We start from the raw sequence: 24,320 nt of genomic DNA, 5'->3' as shown, positions 1-24,320 counted from the left end.
ACGCGCTATCTCAGAGTTTTTAGAAACCCAGTTTTTAATACTAAATTTATTTTGTACATAAACTAAAAAAATATAATTAAAAAACTAATTATTAATATTTGTCAATTTCGTATCTATTTCACATATGTCTAACCTCAAACTGGGAGGTCCAAAACTGTCAGATGAAGGCGGTAGATGTCGCGTCAGTCACGCACGGAGCGAATACAGTAATAAATATTTATAGCAATATTAGGGAACAAAAGCGGAATGGACTTTAAAAGGTAATTGTTATGTTAAAAAATTGCCAGTGAAAAATTATAGAGTGCTAAGTAAATTTCTTTTATTGAAATTATTAGTGTGTTTGCGAAAATTCACAAAATTATCGGAAAATATTATTTTAAATAAACATTTAATTGGTAATCTCTTAGCTGCTTACAAAACTAAATTAAATACAAACTATTATTTTCCTTTTCAAAAAGACAAATTTTAAACACCTAACAATAATAAATAAAATGAATAACGAAAAAGACAATAATAGTTTATCTCAAGTATTAACAAGCTCTAGAAATTAATAAAAAAAACATGTTCATTTTAAACAGGAGGTGAAATAACTACAGCATTGCCAGGTTGTTAATGTTTTGTCTAAAGGCAAAAATAACCGCTCAATCTTCCCATAAAAAAGAACAAACTTCTAAGTCGTAAATAGAACATTACTAATTGTGTGAGCTGTCACCACAGGAATTGCTGTGACTTAAAAGACAATCGTTTATTAGTCATTTACAAAGTATAATAAATATAGACAAAACAAGACACAACATTTTACAACACATTTTTCTTTGGACTTTATTACGTCGATTGTAAAAAAAATAATCTAGCGACCTGGCAACGCCGTATATGTGTGCCAACCACTTAACAGTAATGTTATGTCGAGTAAAGCTGTTATGACAAGAGCACGCTACCGCTTGTTTACAATAAACACAGTATACTTACTAAACCTTTGGCAGTTGACACACAAGACATATCTTTTAGTTTAAAGAAGACTATAACATTCTAATAATAACAAATATCGTGTACGGTTCTCGATATGTTCAAAAACATTAAACATTGACTGATAAAATAGAAAATTTTATATACATATAAACCTTTTTTTTGTTCGACAAACTTCATAAGATTTTTCTTAAACATGTGATAAAAGACACGAATAATGACTGCTTAGCTATAGGCTGAGTCCGGAAATATTTATTGGTAAAGTTTTGGTTTCTATTTACACGGATATAAGACAAGAAAATAATAAACAACTGTACTATAAAATCAGGAGAATAAATATACAGTGCTAGCCAAAACTCCCCCCTATCGTATCTTTTACAGTTCTAGTAGTATCAGTACCGTTTTAGAGTTCAGGTCTAAAACAGTTTTTTTATAATATGTAGTACAATTTGGAGGAAGAAAATTAAAAAGACGGAAACTTTTTAAAGTCATAACACGTGATGTAATTTATAGTGATAGTTGACGTTAACATCCACTGTGACCGATAATTTTAAATGGGACCATATCATCGAGTTAGAATCTATGGAGAGGGCATCACGTGACTAAAAACGACCTCACTTCGGCCATATTGTTAAGATTGTTTTGACACTTTTGACAGATCGTATTATGTTTGTTTACGTTTGGTGTTTTTCGAATATTTCTAGTTTTATAATACTTTTATAGAAACTGTAATAATATATTGTGATAGTGCATCATAATGGTTTCTTGTTCTCAACGTAGTTGCAGTAGCAGAAGCAATGTTAATAAAAAATCTTCAGGAATAACGTTCTACAGGTTAGTATACAAATATGTAAACAAATAATGGCACTTACTTCAGAGAACAAACTAATAGTATTTGACTGTATTAATTTATCTTTATGTATAATATGTCGTGTTTTTAGTGTTTACCGCGGGATAAATAAATCATAGTTTATTAAAAATGTATTGCACTTTTTTAGATTATGATTAAATCTTCTGAATAACTAGTCATATTTTTATAGTAGTTTTAATATTATTAAGTCCGGCCATGATCCCACCGCCATATTAATATCATCGTTAGCCAAGCCTACCTACGCCGTTTTTAATACACACGTTAATATGCTCATAGCTTCTCCATAGATTCTAACTCGATGGACCATATTATGGTAAGTGGTAAAAGAGAGAAAGTGACCTCGTTTAAAACGTATTGAACATGCCTGTTCAATCATAATAATTATGTTTGGGTTTAAGCTCATTTTGATGAATAAATTAAAGAAATACTAAGGATTATAACGTCCGTCTCTCGTTATTTGTCAAAAAGTTGACGTTTTTTAATTCTTTAGTTGTTCAACTTTGCTAAGTTTTTGCAAAACTGTTTATACATTGAATATTTAGGTAAATTATTATTTAACAAGACGTTTAAATGTTTACATAGGCAGAATGGTACGTACTTTAACCGACAAAGTAGCCGCTGTCTTAAGAATTGGTGAATGTAGAAATAATCTAGAAACTTTCCATGCAGCGGAACGTCTTTTTAATAAGAGGTACCCAGATCGCCCTATATCGAAGACTTATTTGAGGAAGCTTCTTCGGTAGTTCGGTGGATAGGACGACGAGGTTAGATAGAATGGCCAGCTGGGTCACCGGATCTCACACCATTAGACTTTTTTCTGTGGAGTTACTTGAAATCAAGGTTTGCGCTACAGCACTCAACAGTATTGACATTTTAAAACAACGAATTGTTGAAGAGTGTAGGGCAATTTCCACCGACACATTTGAACAAGTACGACAAGAGTTCAGCGATAGGATACATTATTTTCAGGAAGTAAATGGAGCTCATTTTAAATACTTAACATAAGAGCTTGTTCTTAAATCTTTAATAATTAATTGGGATACTACAATTTTAGTATTTATCTAATTTATTAATCAAAATCAGCTTAAATCCAAACAAAATTAGTATTTCAAATGAGATATCACTTGCCATATGGTTGAGATGCCTACATTCGTTTATTTCCTTCCTACAAAATTTAACTATTAGAAGTATAACCATTCAAAAGATACGAGAGGGGCCGAGACTTTTGGCTAGCACTGTAAGTTGGCTTCGATTTATGAAAGGGTGTTACGGTTATCTTCTTTTCTTAGCAGTTTTACTTAAATTATTGAACAGAAGGTTATACATATTTATCGACTTAGGTTTAGTGCTGTAACATTTTTATCGATTTCGTTACCTTAATTTAGCATTACTTTAAACTGATCTCGCTCACCAACATGACCATGATATTATAAAAGAAAGTCAATAGATACTGTAAAAACTCAAACAAATGAAGAACCTAAGAGTCCCTAAGAGACAACGCCTTATTTTCGCCTAGAAATACTGAAGATTAGATACATCAGAACGTTTAAAAGATTCGAAGGTACCAAGGTGCTGAGTCTGAACAGATCGTAGTTTGTAAAAGAATGCTAAAGATAACAAACAGTTAGACAAACAAAAGACAGTTAAGTCATAGATGTTAGAGATCTACGTATCATAAAAAATTTATATTGGAAGCAGAAAGCAGTCATACTAGCCAATAAGAGATTAACCGACCAATGTTACCTTACAGGGATATATTCTATCCCCGCTGTTATTTAATATCTATATGGATGTAATTTTCAAACAGACTTTGGAGTGGAAATCAACGCTGAACTGATTAATAATCTTAGATACGCTGGCAACACTGTCGTCTTATGAGATAAGATATATTATGTTATATTCTGAAGGCCCTATCTCCAGGACCTTCAAGAGATATTGGATAGCATAAAGTCGACAGGAAAAGAAATGGGTCTAAATATAAATGCTTTTAAGACAAAATTTATGATATTTAGACGCCAACCTCACGACGATACTTTTCTACAAATAGATTAACTACACATTGGGAGAGTTATTTATAATAAATATCTGTAACGGTACATTTACGTCAAATTGCATCAAAGAATGATCAAATGCTATGTTTGGTCAGGGTTTGTTATATTGCACCGAGACCTGGACTCCGAAGTTTGATACGGTGAATTACCTAGAGGCGTTTGAGAGTGGTCGCATAAAAAAATACTCCGAATACTCTATTCAGTGATTTAGACAAATAAAGCTCTATTCAATAAAGCAAATATCGTTCAAAAGTTATTTCGTGAGAGTTAATTAGAATACGCAGTGTCCAAAAACTATTCCGATTAGCTCAAGAACGTGAATAAGTCGCTAATGAAATTGCCAACGTTAGGGGGGCCTAATATGGCACTGAAATAAAAAGAAAAAGGAGCAATATCCTTTCCCAATAGTAAAAGGCTTTCAAAACATTTTTTACTTCCTTCTGTCAACAGGTGGTTGTTACCTCTCAGGGAATAAGGTTCCCTTTTTCGAGCTGGGAAATTGTACGAAATATGTAACAAACCTATCAACAGAATGCATCAGGCTTTGGTTACCAAAACTTAAAAAAAAAGTCAGCAATATGAATATATCAACATATCAATTTGGAGTACAAAATCACTATCAGAATTTCAACTCAAAACATGGCTAATTGCCTACAAAATTGAGGCCAACTAGTCAACTGACAGATTAGCTGTTACAAAGCGCCAGTTGGTAAACTATCACAGGTTAATTATTTTTTATTTATATTTTTTGAAAATTATTTCCGGAATGGAAAATTCCGAATTGGAAAAATGTACAAAATTCATGAACAAAAAAAGCTATCGATTCAGGTATAAATAATAGTTTTAGCAATCTATTATTGACGAAAATTTTCTATTCGAGTGAAAACTTTTGTTGAAAATGTTGATTTTTACAAAAAATCTTATATGTAGAAACTATTAAAAATGCTTCTGACTTCTAATCGGCAAATAAAATAATTTTACTTATAAACAACTTTTTTCAAGCTTCTTTTTAAGTAGCTCCAAGTTAAGCGAGCTACTATTTTGATCGATAAACTTTTAAAAAGTTAATATTGCCAGTCCTTCTATTTTAGATTTAATAGCTAATTGAGGCGGTGGCTAAGGGCCCTTTTCCCGGAGAACACAGAATTGAACTTTTTATGTTTTTCTCTGCGAGTCTACCAATTTTTTTACGATCTTCCGGTTTTTTACGTTGCTACATTTTTTTAGTGAAGTGTTGGCAAAAGCTGAGAAAGATTTGTGCCACTAAATCAACTCTGTTTTGGTGAATGCTGACAATGTGATTGAAGTTCTGTTATATTTTAAACTGTAAGTTTAAGAGTATTTTAAAGCAATGGTTAATCGTAAAGCTATATTAGGTAACGCGGTGTCAAAAGGTGCCAAAAAGAAAATGGTTCAGAAATACCTTAGGCAAGGATGTTAAATCTTTGAATGTTTGTTTTTTAAAATACACTTTTAGCAGATAGACCATTCTTCTAGCTACCGCGTCAATTACACTTTTTTTAAAAGTTAGAATTTTGGATATAATAAAAATTTTTAAGGGAAACATCTTGAAACTACTCTTAAACCTTCAACTTATTGATAATTACCAATAATTTAAGTATCGTAACAAATGAAGATAAATGTAAAACACTTGAAAACAGATTTTTGTTATACAAAACATCTAATTGAGATTATTCAGCTAATAATTTATTATTTCATAACAATAGATTAGTATTTTATTTTGTAGTAATATATTTAGTACAGTTGAATAAAAGTAGAACTAAAAGATGGTGCACACTTTTAAAAGCTCTTCTATGACATTAGATTTCATTGCAGCTCTACAGAAGGTCTACTAGACTGTAACTGTAAAATACTGCAGTAAGTTTTACTTAACAAACCACTTTTAAAATCTACCAAATTATCTGCATATTAAACATCCCGTTTTTTTCGTACTGGTCAGTTGTCACTTGTCAATTGTCACTTATTTATAATGTTAAGTTGTAGAAGTTTGTTTCCATTCAAAATAAAATATAGACATAAAAGAGATATACCTGAAGCTATTGAAGCACGAACTAGTAAATTATCTATGTAACATAAAACAACTCTTAGTAAAGTGTGCATCATCTGATTAAAATCAACTACATACCTATATTTACTTATCACACCGCAGAAAACCAAAAATTAACAAACACAAATTTTAAACATGTACCAAAAACTAATCAAATTTTATATTCTAGCAACAACACCGTATCAAAAATCACTTTAGAGTAAATCGTCCTTGTTAATAGGTTCGAGTTTATTATTGTTGTTTTTGTTCTTCTTAAGTGCGGCGTAGATGGACGCTGCCTTGTAGTCAATGGGGCCGTACGATTTATAGTCCACGTCGGCGTATTCAAGTTCACACGGATCAGGCCTGTAGGGCTGGAATTAAAAATAAATTATATTAAATAAATAATAATGCAAATTTTTTTCTAGTTAAAAGTCATATTTCATCTTCTAGCTAATGGTTTTTACATATGAAATTTACTTTACAATTTACAAGTAACAAGAATTATTATATCACGATATCAATGACATTTTTTTTGTTGGTCACAACTAGACTTCGGCAAATATGCATATTGCATATTTTGCATATTGTGCATATTTTATGCAAATATTTCATATTTTGGCATATTTGTATAAAAGTTTGCATAAAGTGCATAAAAGTTCAGATTTTTATACTGTATTTGAAAATTTTTAAACATACCAATTTATTTCAATTCTTGTATAAAATTTTGTAGTCATTTTAATCAAGAAATGATCTAAGTACGTAATCTCTACAGGTACAAAACATTTACAATTTCAAAGAAGATCAATTTAAGTAGCCCTCAACATTCTTAGAAAGTCTCGGTCACTGAGGCATTCAGTTATTGGATAATCGCTAAGGGTTCGCTCATTTGCATTTTATGATCTAATCCCCAAATCTATCTACAATTTATTGTATCTTAACAGCAGGTAAACGGCTAATAGTTTTGTTCCTAATTTAGGGATTTTCCAAAATCTCCCAGTTTATTGAATTAGGTACCTAAACATTTCTAATTTGATGCTCAGATTTGCAAATCATTATTGTTTTGATATTCAAAGCGTAAACACTCGTTGTGCGTAACAAAAAGGAAGATTGTGATTTTATAATGCCTAAAACAACCAGTGCTTCAACTTGGATTAAACCTTATAAAGAGCTGTCTATGGATATGAGAAAAATCTACTGTTCAGTCTGTGGCAAAATTGTAAGTATCTAATATTTTCTATTAAATATCTAATATTTCATACATACAGGGTGTTTCCAAATGACACTTACAACGTTTGACTGTAGATACTTCTCGAAAAATTGAACAAAACAATATAGTTAATGAGGGGTCAAACTTATTTACTTTTCGAGATACAGGGTGTTAAAATTAAAAAAAATTAAATTCTTTTAGTTAATAACAACAATAACTTTAAAAACAATAAACGTATTTACTTGAAATTTAGTACTCGTAGGTTGTTTTTAAATGAAAAATAGCTTCCTTTAGTGAGAAAAAATTGTCCATGGTACAATACAATGGTGTGTATTTAGAAAAATTTTTCACCTTTCCTTTTTTTTATGAAGTCAGCTATTCTAAAACACAATTATTTTCATTGTAATTGAATTAACAAAAAAAAAACTTTTGTTGAATTTTAAAGTAAGTTATATGATGTACTAATGGTTAGTAACAAAAACTAATTTGTGGATTAATACTGCATTTAAAACACTTAGCGAGTGTTTTTTTTTCCAAACCAGTTATTTGATTAACCAAAAACACCTTGTATATTTTTATATTTTAAAGGTTGGGTTAAAATAAAGGTTTTTATTTTTATTTATAGATAGCATGTGAGAAGAAATTTCAGATAGACCAACATGTGAGAACTGCTTCACACATTGCAAAAAAAGGAAAAATAGGAGGAAAACATCAAACTTCAATGGCTAAATGTTTCCAATCTACTTCAAAAAAATTAGATGAGCAAGAAACTTTTAATGAAGACTTGTGTCGTGCATTAGTGTCTGCAAACATACCGCTTTCAAAATTAGCAAATGTAAATTTTAGTTCGTTTCTAAAAAAATATTGCAAACTTAATGTTCCAAGTGATCGGTCTCTAAGAAGAAATAATGTGAACGGGCTATACTCGTCGGTGTTAATTAATATTAAGGAAGAAATTGCAGATAATTATTTTTACATATCTGTAGACGAAACCACTGATTCCTCAGGAAAGTATATTGCTCATTTATTGATTGGTGTTCTTAAAGAAGATACCTTACCAAAATCTCATCTTATTTCATGCCAGCAACTTGAGAAAACAAATGCTTTAACAATTTCGCGTTTTATACAAGAAACATTAGCAACTTTTTTTCTTCCGACAACTATTCCTTCTAATAAATTACTGCTTATTTTATCGGATGCTGCTCCTTATATGGTGAAAGCAGGACAAAATTTAAAAATATTTTTCCCAGATTTAATACATGTTACTTGTGTAGCGCATGGATTAAACAGAGTTGCAGAGGAAATACGAAAAAAGTTTTCTCTTGTAAATACCATGATATCCAGTGTCAAAAAAGTATTTCTTAAATCTCCTATAAGAATTCAACTTTATAAAGAAATGCTACCTAACATTCCTCTTCCACCACAACCTATTTTAACGCGATGGGGAACATGGTTAGAAGCAGCTAATTTTTATGCAGATCATTTTGTTAAAATAAAGAACATAATTGATACGTTAACAGATGAAAGTTCCCAATCTCTTTTGGATTCTAAACAAACTTTTCAGAGTAACTTGCTTCAACAAGGACTTTCATTTATAAAATCAAATTTTAGTTTTGTTTAAAAAACAATTACTCAGTTAGAATCACCAAAACTGTCATTGTTCGAAAGTACAGCATTAATAAAAGAATTTGCGTCATGTTGTCGAACGTTAGAGGTAATATTGGAAAAGATATTTTAAAAAAATTTGAAGCTACTATGGAAAAAAATAAAGGTTACCATATTCTTTCTGAAGTAGTCAGTGTTCTAGCTGGAAATATTTCGGAAACAATTAATTTAGAACCAAATGTTTTGGTTAGTTTGAAAAATACTCCCGTTACATCAGTTGATGTTGAACGAAGTTTTTCCATATATAAATATATGTACTCAGACACAAGCCACAAGTTTTTGTTAGAAAATTTTGAACACCACTTGGTCATTTATTGTTACCATAATTCTAAATAAGTTTATTCATACTTAAAAATGATGTAGTTACTTAAAATAAATGTAAATCTTAATGAATAGTAGGAAATATTTAGTTATGTACACTTTTTTTTTTAAATAAAATTGTTACTATTTTACGATTTTTTTATTTATTTGTATGCATATTTTGTAAAATATTTGCATATTTTCGGGTAAACACGTGCATATTTATGCGCATATTTTCTACATTTTTATTTGCATATTTGCCGAAGTCTAGTCACAACCTTAGACAAGGAAAGAGAGGGGAAACGTAATCTTATGGAATTGACTGAAGCCTAAATTGGCACCAACCGGTATCAAAAAAGTTACCAGGTCATATTTTATTTCTTTAGTAGATTGAAAATAATACCTAGTAGTAAATATATCAATAAATAGATTTGTTTTTGTCTAGGCACCTGTTGCACTGAATGTTGATCTATAAATTTAGAAATGTTTATTTTTATCCGTGAATATAAAATGAGTTGGTTCACAATAAAATTCATGTAAATTGGAGAACTTGTTTGTTATTTTCTTCGAAATTCTGGACTGGTGTAATACAAGTTATTGTGTTTTTATTTTTGATTAAAATCAAATGGGAATAGGTAGAACTAGATCTTTTGTTTATCAGCAAACAGTAATTATATTTAGACGAACAAATTCTTGTTTTTATTGCATTAAAATAGACTTTATTGTTTTTGTCTAGGCACCCGTGGCACGAATTGTGGATCTAGGAATTCAGAAATGTTTACATTTATCGATGAATATAAAACGAGTTGCACGATTTCTTGTATTAAAATCTTTGAGAAATCGACATTTGACTGGTGCTAATCTTAAAGAAGACCTTAGAGAGCTCCAAGGTGTGATTACCAGTATTTGGACAGTATGAAGGACACTGAAGGCAGCCAACCTGACACCAAAAAGGCAGCTACGGATCCCGAGCTAACTGCAACCCAGAAACAAAGGCGATTAGAATTTGCTCGCGAACATCTGGATTGGAACGACTATCAATAGAGTCAGGTATTATTCTCCGACGAAAGTATGATCTGCTACATGACAACGACAAGAGGCGTTGGGTCTATTTATACATTTTTCAGTAACATGTGTTTCCATATGCGAGATTTATTGGTGATGCCTTTATTTTACTGCACGATAATGCACGATGCCATACCGCACCAGTCATAACCACCTATCTAACTGAGATCGGTATACCTACAATAAATTGGCCTGCGTTGAGCCCGGACATAAATTCAATAGAGCATGTTTGGGATAAGTTTAAACGAAGGGTCCTGGACAGAAATCATGCATCAAGGAGCATAATGAAATTAAGAGCTGCGCTTAATGATGAATGGGAAGCAATGCTTCAAGAATTTACAAGAAAAGTCATCTGATCCGTAGGGATGGTAATAACAAATACTGAAAAATAAAGAAATTCATTTTGTAATCGATAATTTCTCTGTTCATAACGTCTTTCTTGCTTTAGTTCCAATGACGAATATTTCGGAAACTCTGTTTGTATTGCATATTATTTTTATAATGCATCTTCTAAATAATGCAACAGCAGTTTTGTATGATCAATAATAAAGTTATTGTTTGCGCATTAAATCTTTTGAGTCGATTGTTTTGTACTCAAGTGTAGTACTTTTTTAATTTATAACGCTGCGTTTAAAAGACTTCTCTCTATCCAGCTAACGTGTGACTCGAGTTATGTGCCTACTAAACTGCTTACATGAGAGTAAGTCGAACAGTATGCTAAGCAATGGCTGCGTTGCATCTAAAACTCTTATTAGATTTAAAATAATACCTAGGGAAGACGATAATTTATTTCTGGTAAAAAACAGACTCATACATTTTAGTTTGTTCATCATTACTTGGCGCTGTTTCAAAATTTTCGTCGTGATGGTGGTATCATCGGCATAATCTCTCTTTTCGATCCGTTATCCTACGCAAGGACGCCATGTTGTTTGATAGGCATAATCTATTTAATTACAAAATATAGTCAAAAGTCATTAGAATTATTTGATATTGTTAGTTTAAATTCTAACTGTTAATTAATGTTATCACAAATTTACATGCGTACGGACATTTTAATGACAACACACAGATGATGTAGGACTTTAAGAGAAATGCAAGAAACGAAAAGTGTTAGCTAGAGTGTAATGTACAGGCCTGCTTAAACATTTAGCGAAGCTTTGGTTTTGTTGTGTATAGTATTTCAGAAAAAACATTTTACTTGCTATTCTAATTATTGTGGGTCAGTGCAAAGTGCTATATGTCATAATCTTAGAGAGACATTCTTTGACATTGATATCATTGATCTCTGCATAATCAAGGCAAGTTTTTTGTATAGTATGAAGCTTTTTATTTCTAAAAAAGATACTTTTATAAAGAAAACAGTTACCTTAAAAAATATAAGTATCACTACCAGGATTTGTTGTCCCATTAGTCTAAAACAAATTTAGAATATATTACAACCTTGCTAAACTAAAAATATTTGCAAAGAAAAATATCTGTTTGTTATTTTAAAATGTAAATATATTACTATACAATATAACAGGCATAAAAAGGGCACATTTTCGGGAGTAAGATTAAAAAATAAAATAAATAATAATAAGAAATTTAAAACATAACATTGCAGGAAGAAATAATTCTTCTTGGATAAAGTGTAATGCCTGGAGAGGAGGTTTTAGAAATGGGAATATATAACCTGTTAGAATATACAGGGTGTTTCAAAAAAAGGTAACCCCGTCTCTAGGGTAGGAAAAAAACTGAAAAATAATTGGGGTTTGCTTAGTAAAAAATTTTTGTAACGCCATCCGTTTTCAAGATACAGAGCGTTGAAGAAAAAGAAATGTTACTCATTTTTTACGATTTTGCCAAAACTACTGGCAGCATTGTAATGAAATTTTATACGAATATGTTTTGGAAGCTGATACATCCCATGAATTTGTTTTTATATCTGATTCTCATAGAGGGCGCTAGTTACACGGATCGTACTAAGTATTAGTCAATATAACTTTTTTAAAAGTATAATTATTAATCAAAATTTCAAGTAAACTTAAACATTATTCAATTTTACACGAAAAAGGTACTCTTGGTAAAACTCGATACTGTGTACCGTTTTCGGAATACTCTGAGATAGCGCGTATGAAGTAATGAAACACCCTCTATGTTCATTTTCTAATATATTTTGCTAAATATCTAGCGACTTTTGTTTAAAATATCAATAAAAATATGAAACCAACTTGTACAATTATTTTGATATCCACATTCCTTACAATGAATATCTTCGTAAAAGTAGGATTTGAAATAAATTAAAGCTGGGCAGTTTTTCTTGATTTGCGTGTCGTTTTTCAAATAAACGCTTCAATTACACAGCCCAACAAAAAAAAATTTTTGTCTTGCTGCCGAAAAAAAATCATCTGATTTTGGTTAATTCATCTGTGCTGATTCCAAAAATACAAACCTTTTCTTTGTATCAGCTCTAGTTTTCGAGATATAACATACTTATCAAATACTTAAATATTCTTATATTTCTGTATATTCCACCACTATAACTGCAATATGTTTATAAATAAAGTTAACAATATTCTAATACATATACATACTAATGACTTCTAATTAAAGTGTACTTTTTGGAAATGCCCATAACTTGAAATTAGCACTAATTGCTTTTTAACTATTGTCCGATAAGTAAATAGTATTTTCTCTAAAACGGCCTTAATAAATTCGTATAAAGTCAATTGCGTTCTATTGTAAAATTTTGTTTGAACTTGAGTTTCGTTGCAAGAGTTTGTTTTTGATAACTGAAAACCAAGGCTTCTACAAGCGGGCGTTGTTGTGTGAATAACCCGGACGTTTTTTGCTACATACCTGGCGAGTACATTGTAAAGAAATGTAGAAAACCAGTTTGTGATTTTATAAAAAGGGCATATCAAGTCTATTTTGGTGTTCATTTAGGAAATGAAGATCTGGGCTCCACATGTAGTGTGCAAAACTTGTCTGGAAAACTTGCGACAGTGGACGAAAGGACAACGAAAATGTTTAAAGTTTGGTGTACCAATGGTATGGAGGGAACCAAAAAATCATTTTGACGATTGCTATTTCTGTCTCGTGAATATAAAGGGCATTAATCGTAACAATCGACATACGTGGACATATCCTAACCTGGATTCAGCAATAAGACCAATTCCACATCAGCTTGAACAGATACCCATTCCAATATTTAGCTGTCTACCTACGTTACCAGAGGATAATGTCGAAACGTTATCTGACGAACTACAGACTAATAGATTTGAGGAAGACGATAGTGATTTTGAAGAGGAGTCAACACGTCCTAAACTCTTTACTCAGGAAGAGCTAAGTGATCGGTTGTATCGGAATATACACCAGATTACTGGCGTCTTTTATCGACAGTTCCAAACGAAGTTTAAAGTGTGTCCTTTTACGCAATGGCAACAAATATGGAAGTATACCAATTGGACATTCTACAAAAATGAAAGAAGAATATAGAACAATTTCACTGGTGCTAAAAAACATCAAGCATGAGCAACATCAGTGGACGATCTGTGTTGATTTTACAAAATATCCTTGTTTCCTGTGTCTTTGGGATAGCAGGGCAAAGGACAAACACTGGAGTAGAAGAAAATGACAACACAGAGATGCTTTAGTACAACGGGAAGCTAATGTATTTAACTAAGCATTGGTGGACCAAGAGAAAATAATATTACCTCCATTACATATTAAACTAGGGCTGATGAAACAATTTGTAAAGGCCCTAGACCAGAATCGTCCTTGTTTTGAATACTTGTTTTTGATAAGCCTCAGATACGACAACTTATAAAAGATTCGCATTTTACAGAATCGATGATTGAAATTGAATTTAATACATGGTGCTCTTTTGTGAAAGTTGTGCAAAATTTTCTTGGAAACAATAAATCGGAAAATTACCGGGATATAGTGGAAGAAATGCTCAACAATTTTAACAAACACGGTTGTGACATGAGTAATAAAATTCATTACCTCCAGAGCCACTTCCGTTTCCCAGAAAATCTTGGTGACCTTAGTGAGGAACAAGGGTAACGCTTCCACCAAGATATCAACACGATGGAAGAGAGATATCAGGGGAGATCGGACACTCACATGATGGCGTATTACTGCTGGAGTCTTCAAAGGGACCGTTCTTTTAAAGTCTTTGCAAGAAAATGATACAAAAGGAAGTTTTTAGGTGACGCTGAATAGCAGATTTGTGCTGCGATGCTGGTAAAGTTAGATGAAAAGTTAAGTTTTTTTGGCAGATATGTGTAATGATTTTTGTAAGTACATTATTGTACAATAAATATCTTACTTTTTATTAGTGTTTTGTTTATTTAATTGATAGCAGCACTACATATAAGTAGCTAGTGCTGCGTTAAATTACCCTATATGTTAGAAATGTGATCTGTTGTATTTCTTGAAAACGATCTGATGGAGCAAATCTGGTGGCATTTTTGAATTCAGCAGACCCAAATTACCTAGAAACAGTAACAAAATTTCCGGCAGCAAACTGTGTGTTTACCAGTGTTATTAATAAAATAATTTTATCATATATATTCAACACATTATTGTCTAGTGTTAAATTAAGACACACACTTCAAATTACATTGAGTGCTTTGTTATCTGCTAATTTGTTATTAGTTGTTAACTGCTATCGAGGAGCCATACAGATACCTTCCCTTGGATTGGCAACTCCTGGGAGTCTTGGGAATCTGTATTAATTAACAAAGTTAACATTATTTAAAGGGTTTTGACTCACATAAGTTGGTAAGTGTTCAATCACATGTTCTTTAACATCGGTCAAAATTTAATATATGTTTACTTTCATTAGAGTGTTGCCTTTAGGTAACACTGAGGATATAAAAAATTTTTTAAATAAAAACTTGTATCGAAAAAACCAGAAGCACTTTTAACGGTTTTAAAATAATTTTCTGCAAGTTATCTTTGAGTATCGATATACGCATCAGAATTTTTAGATGTTACGTCTTTAGTGTACTCCTCTATGGAGTGGAAAGCTGGAGCCTTACAGAAGATGCCATAAAACGATTCGAGGCATTTGAAATGTGGTGTTACCGACGTATGTTAAGGGTATCTAAATGTGGTCGCCAATATCACTGGAAGATAGGCAACTTTAAAAGAAGAAAAAGACGATTGGTTCATAAGAAACGGCTTGCAAAAAAACATCAAACGGGTATTTTAAGACTGGAAACCCAATTAACTTTGTTCAGTAAATAGTTTAGTAAAATAATCACTTAAAATCTCAAAAAACATTCCAGAACTTAGTAACTAAATTGACGACAGATTTTCCCACTAGATATTTCTTTCTAAGGTATTATCTTAATAAGATAGGTTGCTAAAGAGTGAAAATTGGTTTTTTGAAAATGAAAAACGAGATATACTTCTACAAACGGATTAAGTTTCTAGGACACATTCCCATACGATCAGACATAAAAATATGTCTTAGAAAACTGGTTAACTTTATTAAAAAGTATTTTCTACAATAAATAAGAATCACTCTTGCTACTGATTAAGCTAGTTAAAGTAAAAATAAAATAAAATATATAAACATATTCAGACAAACCTTTTTTTATTTAATAATGATCGAAAAGTGTACGTTAGACATCAATTTCTTGACCGATCTCATTAAACTTAAGCGTTGCATACTCAGTCTTTTGTTTTGAATTTTGTGACGATTTACTTTTAGAGGAAGTGGTCGAATCGTGCGAACTTCTTTTGTTAGCAGGCATGTCAAGGTCTGCGTAAACAACCCCGTTAGGCTTGTTAGTGGTTAGTGGCATTTGGCGTCCAAGCAGAGGCTGAGGATACTGGAGCTGCACGGAATTCTGCATGTTCTCTTGGAAATGTACGTTCTCTTGGTAGTCGCTCGGTCTTCGCAGGACCAGAGGGCCCTTGGTCTTCTGCTTGTGCTTCTCTCGCTTGTGGTGTCTGCTTCGATGTGCGGTACTCTCGGGAAAATCCGATACGTAACCGTTTCTCATGAGATTCTCTTCGTGGATGTTTTTTATTGGTTGGAAGTAGCTCTCAGCCGTTTGGAATTTAAAACTGTGGCACTTTTGAAGAGGAATTTGGAAATGGTTTTTCTTTTGTTTGGATTTAGAGGAAAAGGACTTGCTTTTTTGCACTTGTTCTTGAAATAAAGCTTTTGGTATTAGTTTGGTGTGTTTTTGATGGGGTATTGTTGCTGAATATTGAGGAGGCGCCATTGTGTTAAGTTGCTTGAAATTAGGGGTTGATAGGGTATAGAAAGCATTCTGAAAATAAGTTAGTTGTTAGTGTTTGGCCAATGTTCTACAAATGAGAGCTTAAATATTTTGGTTTAAATAATGTGTATACAAAGAAAAAACGTTTTTTTTTTGTTTTTCTATAATTTATGTACAGTACCGTCGAAATACTTTAAGTTTTATTTAACTTTTTACAGTAACATTGTCTTGTAATTAATAATTTTTATTACTGCCACAAGAGATGCCATTTTAATATTAGTTAAAAGTTTCAAAATGTTGTTTCTTTTTGCAGAGAAATGCACATAACGTCTACAAATCCACTAAATATTTCGAATACATTTTTGCTCAATATTACATAAAATTTAACATACTAAATTCAGTGATTTCTTTTTATCTATTTTCTTTTAAACATATTTTATGATCATTAGAATTAATCACTTAAACCAAAAAATTAAGTCTCTTTTTTAGATTATATAAAAATCTATTACAAATACAGTTAAAAAAAAATTTAACAGCAACTAATTTAAAGAAAGTGTTAAACTTTATAAAATAAAATAAAAACTTTTACTATTAGCTAATAATGTTGAATAGGCCAATATTGCCATAAAGTTTTTTACTGATATTGTTTACCTTGTACATTTTAATAATGTTAATATTGTTTAAGTCGAATTTAACCGAAGTAAGTTGTATAAGTATTGAAACAGCTTGTCTCTATTCAGTTGGTATTTTTTTCCTTAAATTTAGTTTGGTTTTGTTTATTGTTACCATCTTGACTATAAAATAGTCCGTTATCGCTTAACCCTTTGACGACTGTCGGTATGCTGAGATCACCACCTTTACAAACATTTCTTTTAAATTTCACAGCGGTTTAATAGTCATACCAGTGTGTAAAATTGGTTGCCTATACTATATTCTAATAGCGGCTTCCCACGATCGGCGATATTGCGGACGGACGCGGACCAGTTCGCACCCACGCACCGTGGGAAATGTCTCGTTCGTGGTAGCACAGGCACGTCTGTGCTGGTGCGTCGTATCCATCGAGAGTCGGTAAGATCAAAGGTGCGGTACATGCTCGTGCGACGCGATCCGATCGCGTCCGTGTTTTAACAGACAAGTTTAAGTCAGAAATTGTTCATTCGCTGACAAGAGTGTAGTTGTCTGTAGTATTGATAAAGTTTTTTTGCAGTTTTTTATAATAAATGGAGTAGACAAAGTTATTTTTAATTTTTTAAATTTGTATTAAAATGAACCAAGTTTATGGAATTCTACCATATGGAATTAAATTAGCACGCCTTCGATGGATAACACATGTAATTAGGCGAGATAAAGATGCAACGATCAGAAAAATTTTCGACCGAAGAGGACCAGTGGGAAGACGAACCAGAGGAAGACCAAAACTTAGGTATCAAGATAACATAGAGGATGATTTAAAATCCATCGGAGTTAAAGCATGAAGAAGAGTTGCCAGAGACAGGGGCGAATGGAAGATTGTTCTGAAGAAGGCTTTGGTTCATAACGAGCTGTAATGCCACTGATGATGATGGAATTCCACGGCGTCAGGGCATAATAACCGGAACGATGTATACGATGCATGGAACCAAATAAAAAATCAATTGAAGAATAGTACTATTTCGATTAAAGACTTAAAAAAGAAGAGAGACAATTTAATGTTGACATACAGAAGGCAAAAAAAAGTAGACACCTTCACGGACCGTAGGAAGAGCTCTGTCATCGGCTGTGCGCGATGATCTGTAGAATCGCCGATTGTGGGAAGCCGCTATAAGTGTCTGACCACTTTAGAACCGATTTGATTGAATCACATTTACTGGATAACATAATTAGTCAAGCACATATTTGAAGCGAACGTTCGGTATTGACAGAGCGACATATATTTTAATTGTTTTCTTGTTTATTCTATTATTATTAATTACAAAAATTACGTGTAAGTGATATTTTTAAAGTCTGTTTAACACTAAGTACTGTTATTTGTATGAATACATTTCAATTTTCTGGTACGACCACAGGGCACTTCCTATATGAATTTTGCCAATACGCAAAATCAAAAAATATGTCTCAAAACGAGGTTGACGCCTTATTGAATGAAATTCCAAGTGACCAGTAGTCAATTGTCTCTGATATTGAAAGCGTCTTGGAAGATGAATTGGATGTTGATACATTTCGGCGACCAAATAATGAGAATGTCTTTGATATTGGAAATATGGACATCGTGTTTGAAGACCAAATTAACAATCAAGATGAAACAACCAATACTCCAAATAATCAAGGATCGGAATCGGATATTGAAGACGATGTACCGCTAGCAGTACGGCTAGCAAAGTGAGATAACTCTATTTTGGAATCTTGAAGTAAATTTATTGTCTTGAAGTAAATTTATTAATGGGTATAAAGGAAATGCCCAGTTACAAAGATTTTTGGCCGTCACGTGATGAATTACGAGACTCTTTCATCAGTTCGGCTATGTCACGCAACAGCTTCGCTGGTTACGAGGCAATTTACATCTGGTTGATAATACAGTGCAGCCAAAAAAAAAACTAATTTCGAATTTGACAAATTTTACAAAGCGCGACCTCTACTGGCCAAACTCACGGAAACACGACATGTGTCTCAAACACGACAAAAATTGTTGTGCAACGTTCCATGCAAAACAATAGGAAGAAAGAAGTGCTACCTGGTTTTTACTTCTCATTTAATTTTTTGTTACGCTATGTTCCTGCTGGTATCTTGAGAATACCACATCCTGCAGGATATACTTCAAAATCAGCATTGTTTATTTTGACTGAATTTGTTTTAAAAATATACTAAAATAAATAAATTTCGCAAAAATCCTGTTTTTTTTTTAATTTAATAAAAATCGGGCTTCAAGGGGTTCATCTGTAACGATGGTCGAAAGTGATTGATTTTACAGTGACATATGTAAATATATATGTAAGTATATGTACAGTAAATAAACATGTCAGGTTAGGTTAATAGTTAAGTAATAGTAATAGTACTAGTAACAGTACTAACTTACTGTTTATGTTAATGTCATAATATTATTATACATATTATAATTATATCAATAAATTTCTATGAATATTCGTTATATTATGTAATTTCAGAAGTCAAACACTTTCTTATAATTCATAATAGACTTTTAGATTAGTTAAATTCAGTCAGCAAACTTATTTCAAGCCATCATATTTACATAAATAATCAGCTTCAAACTGCTCTGACTGATATACTCAAACATTTACACACCTGATGATTTTTATTAGATACATTAGGATTCCAGCTATGCGCAGCATTCAAAATGGGCATTTTTGGCACACTAGAAACTTGCTCACTCTTTTTACCGTCAACTTTGACATCAGCCTTGTCTACTTCTGCAGAAGTTTTAATTTTGGCTTGTATTTGAAGTGAAAGAGCTCCTTTGGGACTTACTATGTTGGGTTTAATGAAATTAGGGCTGACTTTTTAAAACTGGAGAATTTTTAAGGGCTTGCGGTGATATTAGAATTGAGTTGTTGGTTTTAGGACTGACAGCTATCAATTTTGGTTTATGATCGAGTATAGTTGATGTAGAAATACTTTTGGAACGTGACGATTGTATCATACTATCTCCTGGCTTTGGTTTGGTAGTTTCAGCATGAACTTCCACTTCAGTTATAGAAGTTTCTTGTTCCTCGTTTTCACAAGAACTACCAGATGTGTTTTGTTCTGAATTAAGGGTACTATTTAGAGATTTAGATATGTTGGCATAAACGATTTCGTGTTTTTTTCGACATCTCGGAGCAGGGATGGGTAAGGATTGGCTGAGTCTAGCATTTGGACTTTCTTCAGTTATCTGGATGCTGTCTGAAAGATTTTCTGTTTGTTTCTCTGGCTTATTTGATAGTGCTAATTCACTAAAACACTTTTTGGGAAGTGTTACTATTATTGGTCTCTTTTTGGCATGTTTTTTGCATCTCATAGAATAAAATGTTGGCGAATAACATTTATGTTTTCTTATATCTAAAGAACCAAAACGTTTTTCAACAATTGTAGCTAACTTCCGGTTAGAGCCGCTACTGACTCTTCTTCTTAAATTAATCTTTTCTGACTTTCTAACCGGCTCTTCGGTGGATTTGTTAATACCTGATGCTGTTCTTCTAATATCATCACTTCTTGCTAACACCGCATCGGCCGAACTGACAGAGTTAAGTCTGGTAATTTTTCTTAAACCTTGCATCGAAAAATCAGCTGAATGTAAAGACTGTACCCTATTAATTGTTCCAGAGTTCTGATTTGGCACACCTGAGAAGGTAAAAGCTCCAGTACGTTGGGAAAAATTGTGTGGCAAATAAGAAAATATTGATGGCAAGTATCGGGTATTGTTGTTGTTATTAAGAGAGGGCTGTGAGTTAATGGATCCAAATAAGGAATTGTTCATGCTTCCCGTAATGCTAAATATCTGTTGAGAGCTTGTGAAATGAAGTCTACTTGGAGGGTGATTTTGAAACCCATTAAAAGACTCTGAGATAGCGCGTGTATGCGGCGCACTTTCACTAAACTGGAATGGACCAGTAGAAGCCAATGTTTGTGTTGATGATATTAAAGACTTAGTTGAAGTTGACGGTACAAATTTTCGAGCAATATTTCTTTGATGAAATGGAGCTATGATTGATATAGGCTGAAAAACATGCAAACATAAACAAAATGCAAAACAAAACAAGCTAATGTTAAAATAAAAAAAAACGAATACAGAAAATTGTCTTTTAAAATACGTCAATTCAATCGTTTTTTTTGGTTTTTGTATTTGTATTTATAAGATGAGACCTATCGGCAGTGTAGCGTGCTAATATAACTCATTTTGTTATGAAGCGGTGTAGTTACGATATGTTTGGTTCGAGCATCGTGCCAGCCAGAGATGTTTCAAACCACGAAGCATAAAATCCTTTTAAAATCCGCAAACAGTATAAGGTTGGGAATAGTTTCGAAACAAAAATGTCTAAGACAATAAGTGGGTCAAATCCAAAGAATAGCCAAGCCCGCCCAGAAAACTTGGTGCAAGTACCTAAAAATGTAAATGGGAAAGCACCGTTTTGATAGACTCTACACAATATTCGAGACGTATTTATTATACTCTTCGTACCGATTAATTTTCAATTACAATCTGGACAAACAGAGGCAAATTCTTATTGGCCAAAGTTAATGATTATTCTACATAATTAGTAAAATTGGTTCTATTTATCTTCTGTAATATTATCAATATCAGTATAACGTTCAAGAACTATGGACAAAAATATAGACAGGAGATCTATATTACTTATGGTACCAAGGGCCACCTGTTTGGTAACTGCATTGGTCTGCAAGCTAAACTAAGTGGGGGAAGCCAGATAATCCGAAAACTACCGACCGATTGTAACTATAAGCAATCACCAACTTACTTGTGAACACAGATTGATCACATCCTAATAGATTCAAGGCATGGAATAAACGTAATGAACTGCAGACGTTATTAAGGCGCAAACTTAGAGTCAGATCATTGCCTAATGATCTTAACAGTGAGAGTTAGAATTTAAAACGTCAACAAAGAGAAAAAAATGGCTAGAAAAAAACAAAAGCTGAAAAATGCAACAGTTGCAGAACGGTATTCGGAAAGCATTATAACATGATAACGAATCAAATGTAAATGAAGATGGCCAAAAAGATATAGACTACTACTGGACCAAAGTAAAGGAAAATATTTAAGCTGCAGCGAAAGATGAAATAGGAACAGAAACTTGTGCCCATAAAAGTGATTAGTTTGAGGATAAATTCAAGAACGAAGAGAAATGCTATCACAAAGAACTAGAACAGCTATAGATAATTATGAGGCAAAGAGAAGAAAAAAAGAGAGGATAAACAAAAGAAACACACAAAACCACTTAAATAAAGACCTTAACTATATAGAAAATCTTACCAACAGAAGTATTACCCACCAAACTAGCTTCTCATTCTGAGTCACATTCTACCGCCGAAACTACAGAAGAAGTCATTGTCTTCTAAGAGAATATCGAAAAATCGAGGCTACCCATCCACTATGATAAGCTTGATGTTGAAATAAACAGACTGCGCTTCAGATATCCTCTATTATTAAGAGCCTAAGTTAACTGCTTACATCAGGAACATTTCAACTTCACCAACGCTTAGAGAAGACAATGGGAGAGCGACTCACCCGCTTGTGAATACATAGACAACGCTAAACAGAATAAGAACAAGCAGCAGTATATGTGCTAACAGCTTATATAGATGAGGAGAAGCCCTTAATTCTGAGTGTGACTGTGATGCGCAACGACAGACGATACAAAGGGCGATTCCCTGGAGTTTTCAATGAGTTCATAAATGCGACCGAAAATGTTTTACATTATGTTAATAATATGTACATTAGATGTTCTTTTGTAATACTTCATGTAACGTTTTATATTCATAACGTTTTATATCATCAAATGAAAGTACCAAAAAAGAGATAACTAATCGATAACAATAAAAGACAAATATAAACATATTTGGACTACTTAATAGAGGTACAAAATAGAATCTTATACATCTGTTTTTGATATAAAACAAACCAACATATCGTTACTGTTCAATTGGGAAAACTAGTTTGACCACACGTCTAGACAACTAAATAAATTAATAGTAAATATTATGTAAATCATGGTGAGAGGACCCTACATTTACACGTAGCCAATTCAATAAGTAATCGACAGTTTTAAAAGACAATTTACTATTTTTAACATTAATTTAAATAAAAAATGTGTGAAAATATTATACATTTGTTTATTTCTTACTTTACTGGGTGGATTTTGCATTCCATGGAACGGAAGATTTTCGTAGAATCCCTTGTCGGGGTCACTTAAGGGGTCTGCAGTACCTCCAAGAGGTAGGCCACCCCCCAGCCTCGGTTTATCTTCGGTAGAGGACATGTTGGGTGCTACAAAATAGATTTTTATTAGTTTTTGAAATACGTATTAAATTGTTAATATTTTAAAGAATATCAAATAAAAATACATTTAGAAAGAATTATTATTTAAAGAAAATATTTAGACTACAACAAAATTGGAATGTGTAATTGGTTGTAATCAAATATTCCAGTCTATGTGTAAGAACATCGTAGATTTCATGTAAAATAAATTTTTTTAAAGGTTCTAAAAGGTATATGAGGGGTAGCTGATGACAAATCTTTGAAGATATAGAGCTGATATTGCTTTGTTTTTTTTTTAAACGATCATACAAATTAAAAAAATTGTTTTTTGACAAACTATTGACCATGGTATGTAATTGCAAAAACCCTTATTTTTGCAGTAATTTATAAATGTTAATAACTTTGTTTTTTAAAATAATGACATGTAAGATAACAACTTTAGAAATTATTGCAATTAATGAGTTACTGAAGTATGCTAAATCTCAGATAGTTCGACCTAATAGTTTGTAAGTTATTCAATTTGTTTATCTCGAACAGAGATTGTAGAAACAACTGTAACTACTGACACAGTGAATCTAGAGGTATTTAGAATTTTAAGATATATTACGTTAAGTTTTAAATTAGATATACACACTATAAATGGCAACACTGCGCGCCGTCGACTTTCCATGAACCTCTGTTGCCCCGTCGCCAATAATTTGTCATTCTACAGTGGTTGTTTAAAGCAATAAGAGCATAGATTTTTAATTTATTTTTATAAACAACACGTCTGTTTATACGCCCGCATAGAAAGTTCAAATACTAAAATGGTTTCATGGTGGTAATTCTGGACTACAGTGTGTAGATTTATTTTCTGTGTTTTTTGATGAGGGGAGATCAATTCCTTGCGTACAGGCGATATTAAGTTGGCTGCGCGATCTCCAGATCTTACACCCATGGACACTCTGAGATAGCGCG

General features: G+C 32.3%; 1 protein-coding gene across 1 annotated transcript; it reads right to left on the bottom strand.

Moving 5' to 3' along the window:
* Positions 1 to 6,219: 6,219 nt before the first annotated feature.
* Positions 6,220 to 23,372, bottom strand: LOC140431778 (uncharacterized; the record flags this gene model as incomplete). Its single annotated transcript, XM_072519659.1, has 6 exons — positions 6,220 to 6,309; positions 11,542 to 11,587; positions 15,757 to 16,447; positions 19,676 to 19,887; positions 19,937 to 21,086; positions 23,230 to 23,372. Coding segments are annotated over 4 exons (2,162 nt in total), but the record flags the coding sequence as incomplete, so codon positions are not given.
* Positions 23,373 to 24,320: the final 948 nt, after the last annotated feature.

This window comes from Diabrotica undecimpunctata, unplaced genomic scaffold, assembly GCF_040954645.1.
Source record: "Diabrotica undecimpunctata isolate CICGRU unplaced genomic scaffold, icDiaUnde3 ctg00001986.1, whole genome shotgun sequence".
In the NCBI taxonomy this organism is placed as follows: domain Eukaryota; kingdom Metazoa; phylum Arthropoda; class Insecta; order Coleoptera; family Chrysomelidae; genus Diabrotica; species Diabrotica undecimpunctata.
Note: the sequence above shows the minus strand (reverse complement) of the source record. Positions and strands in the feature narration are given on the sequence as shown.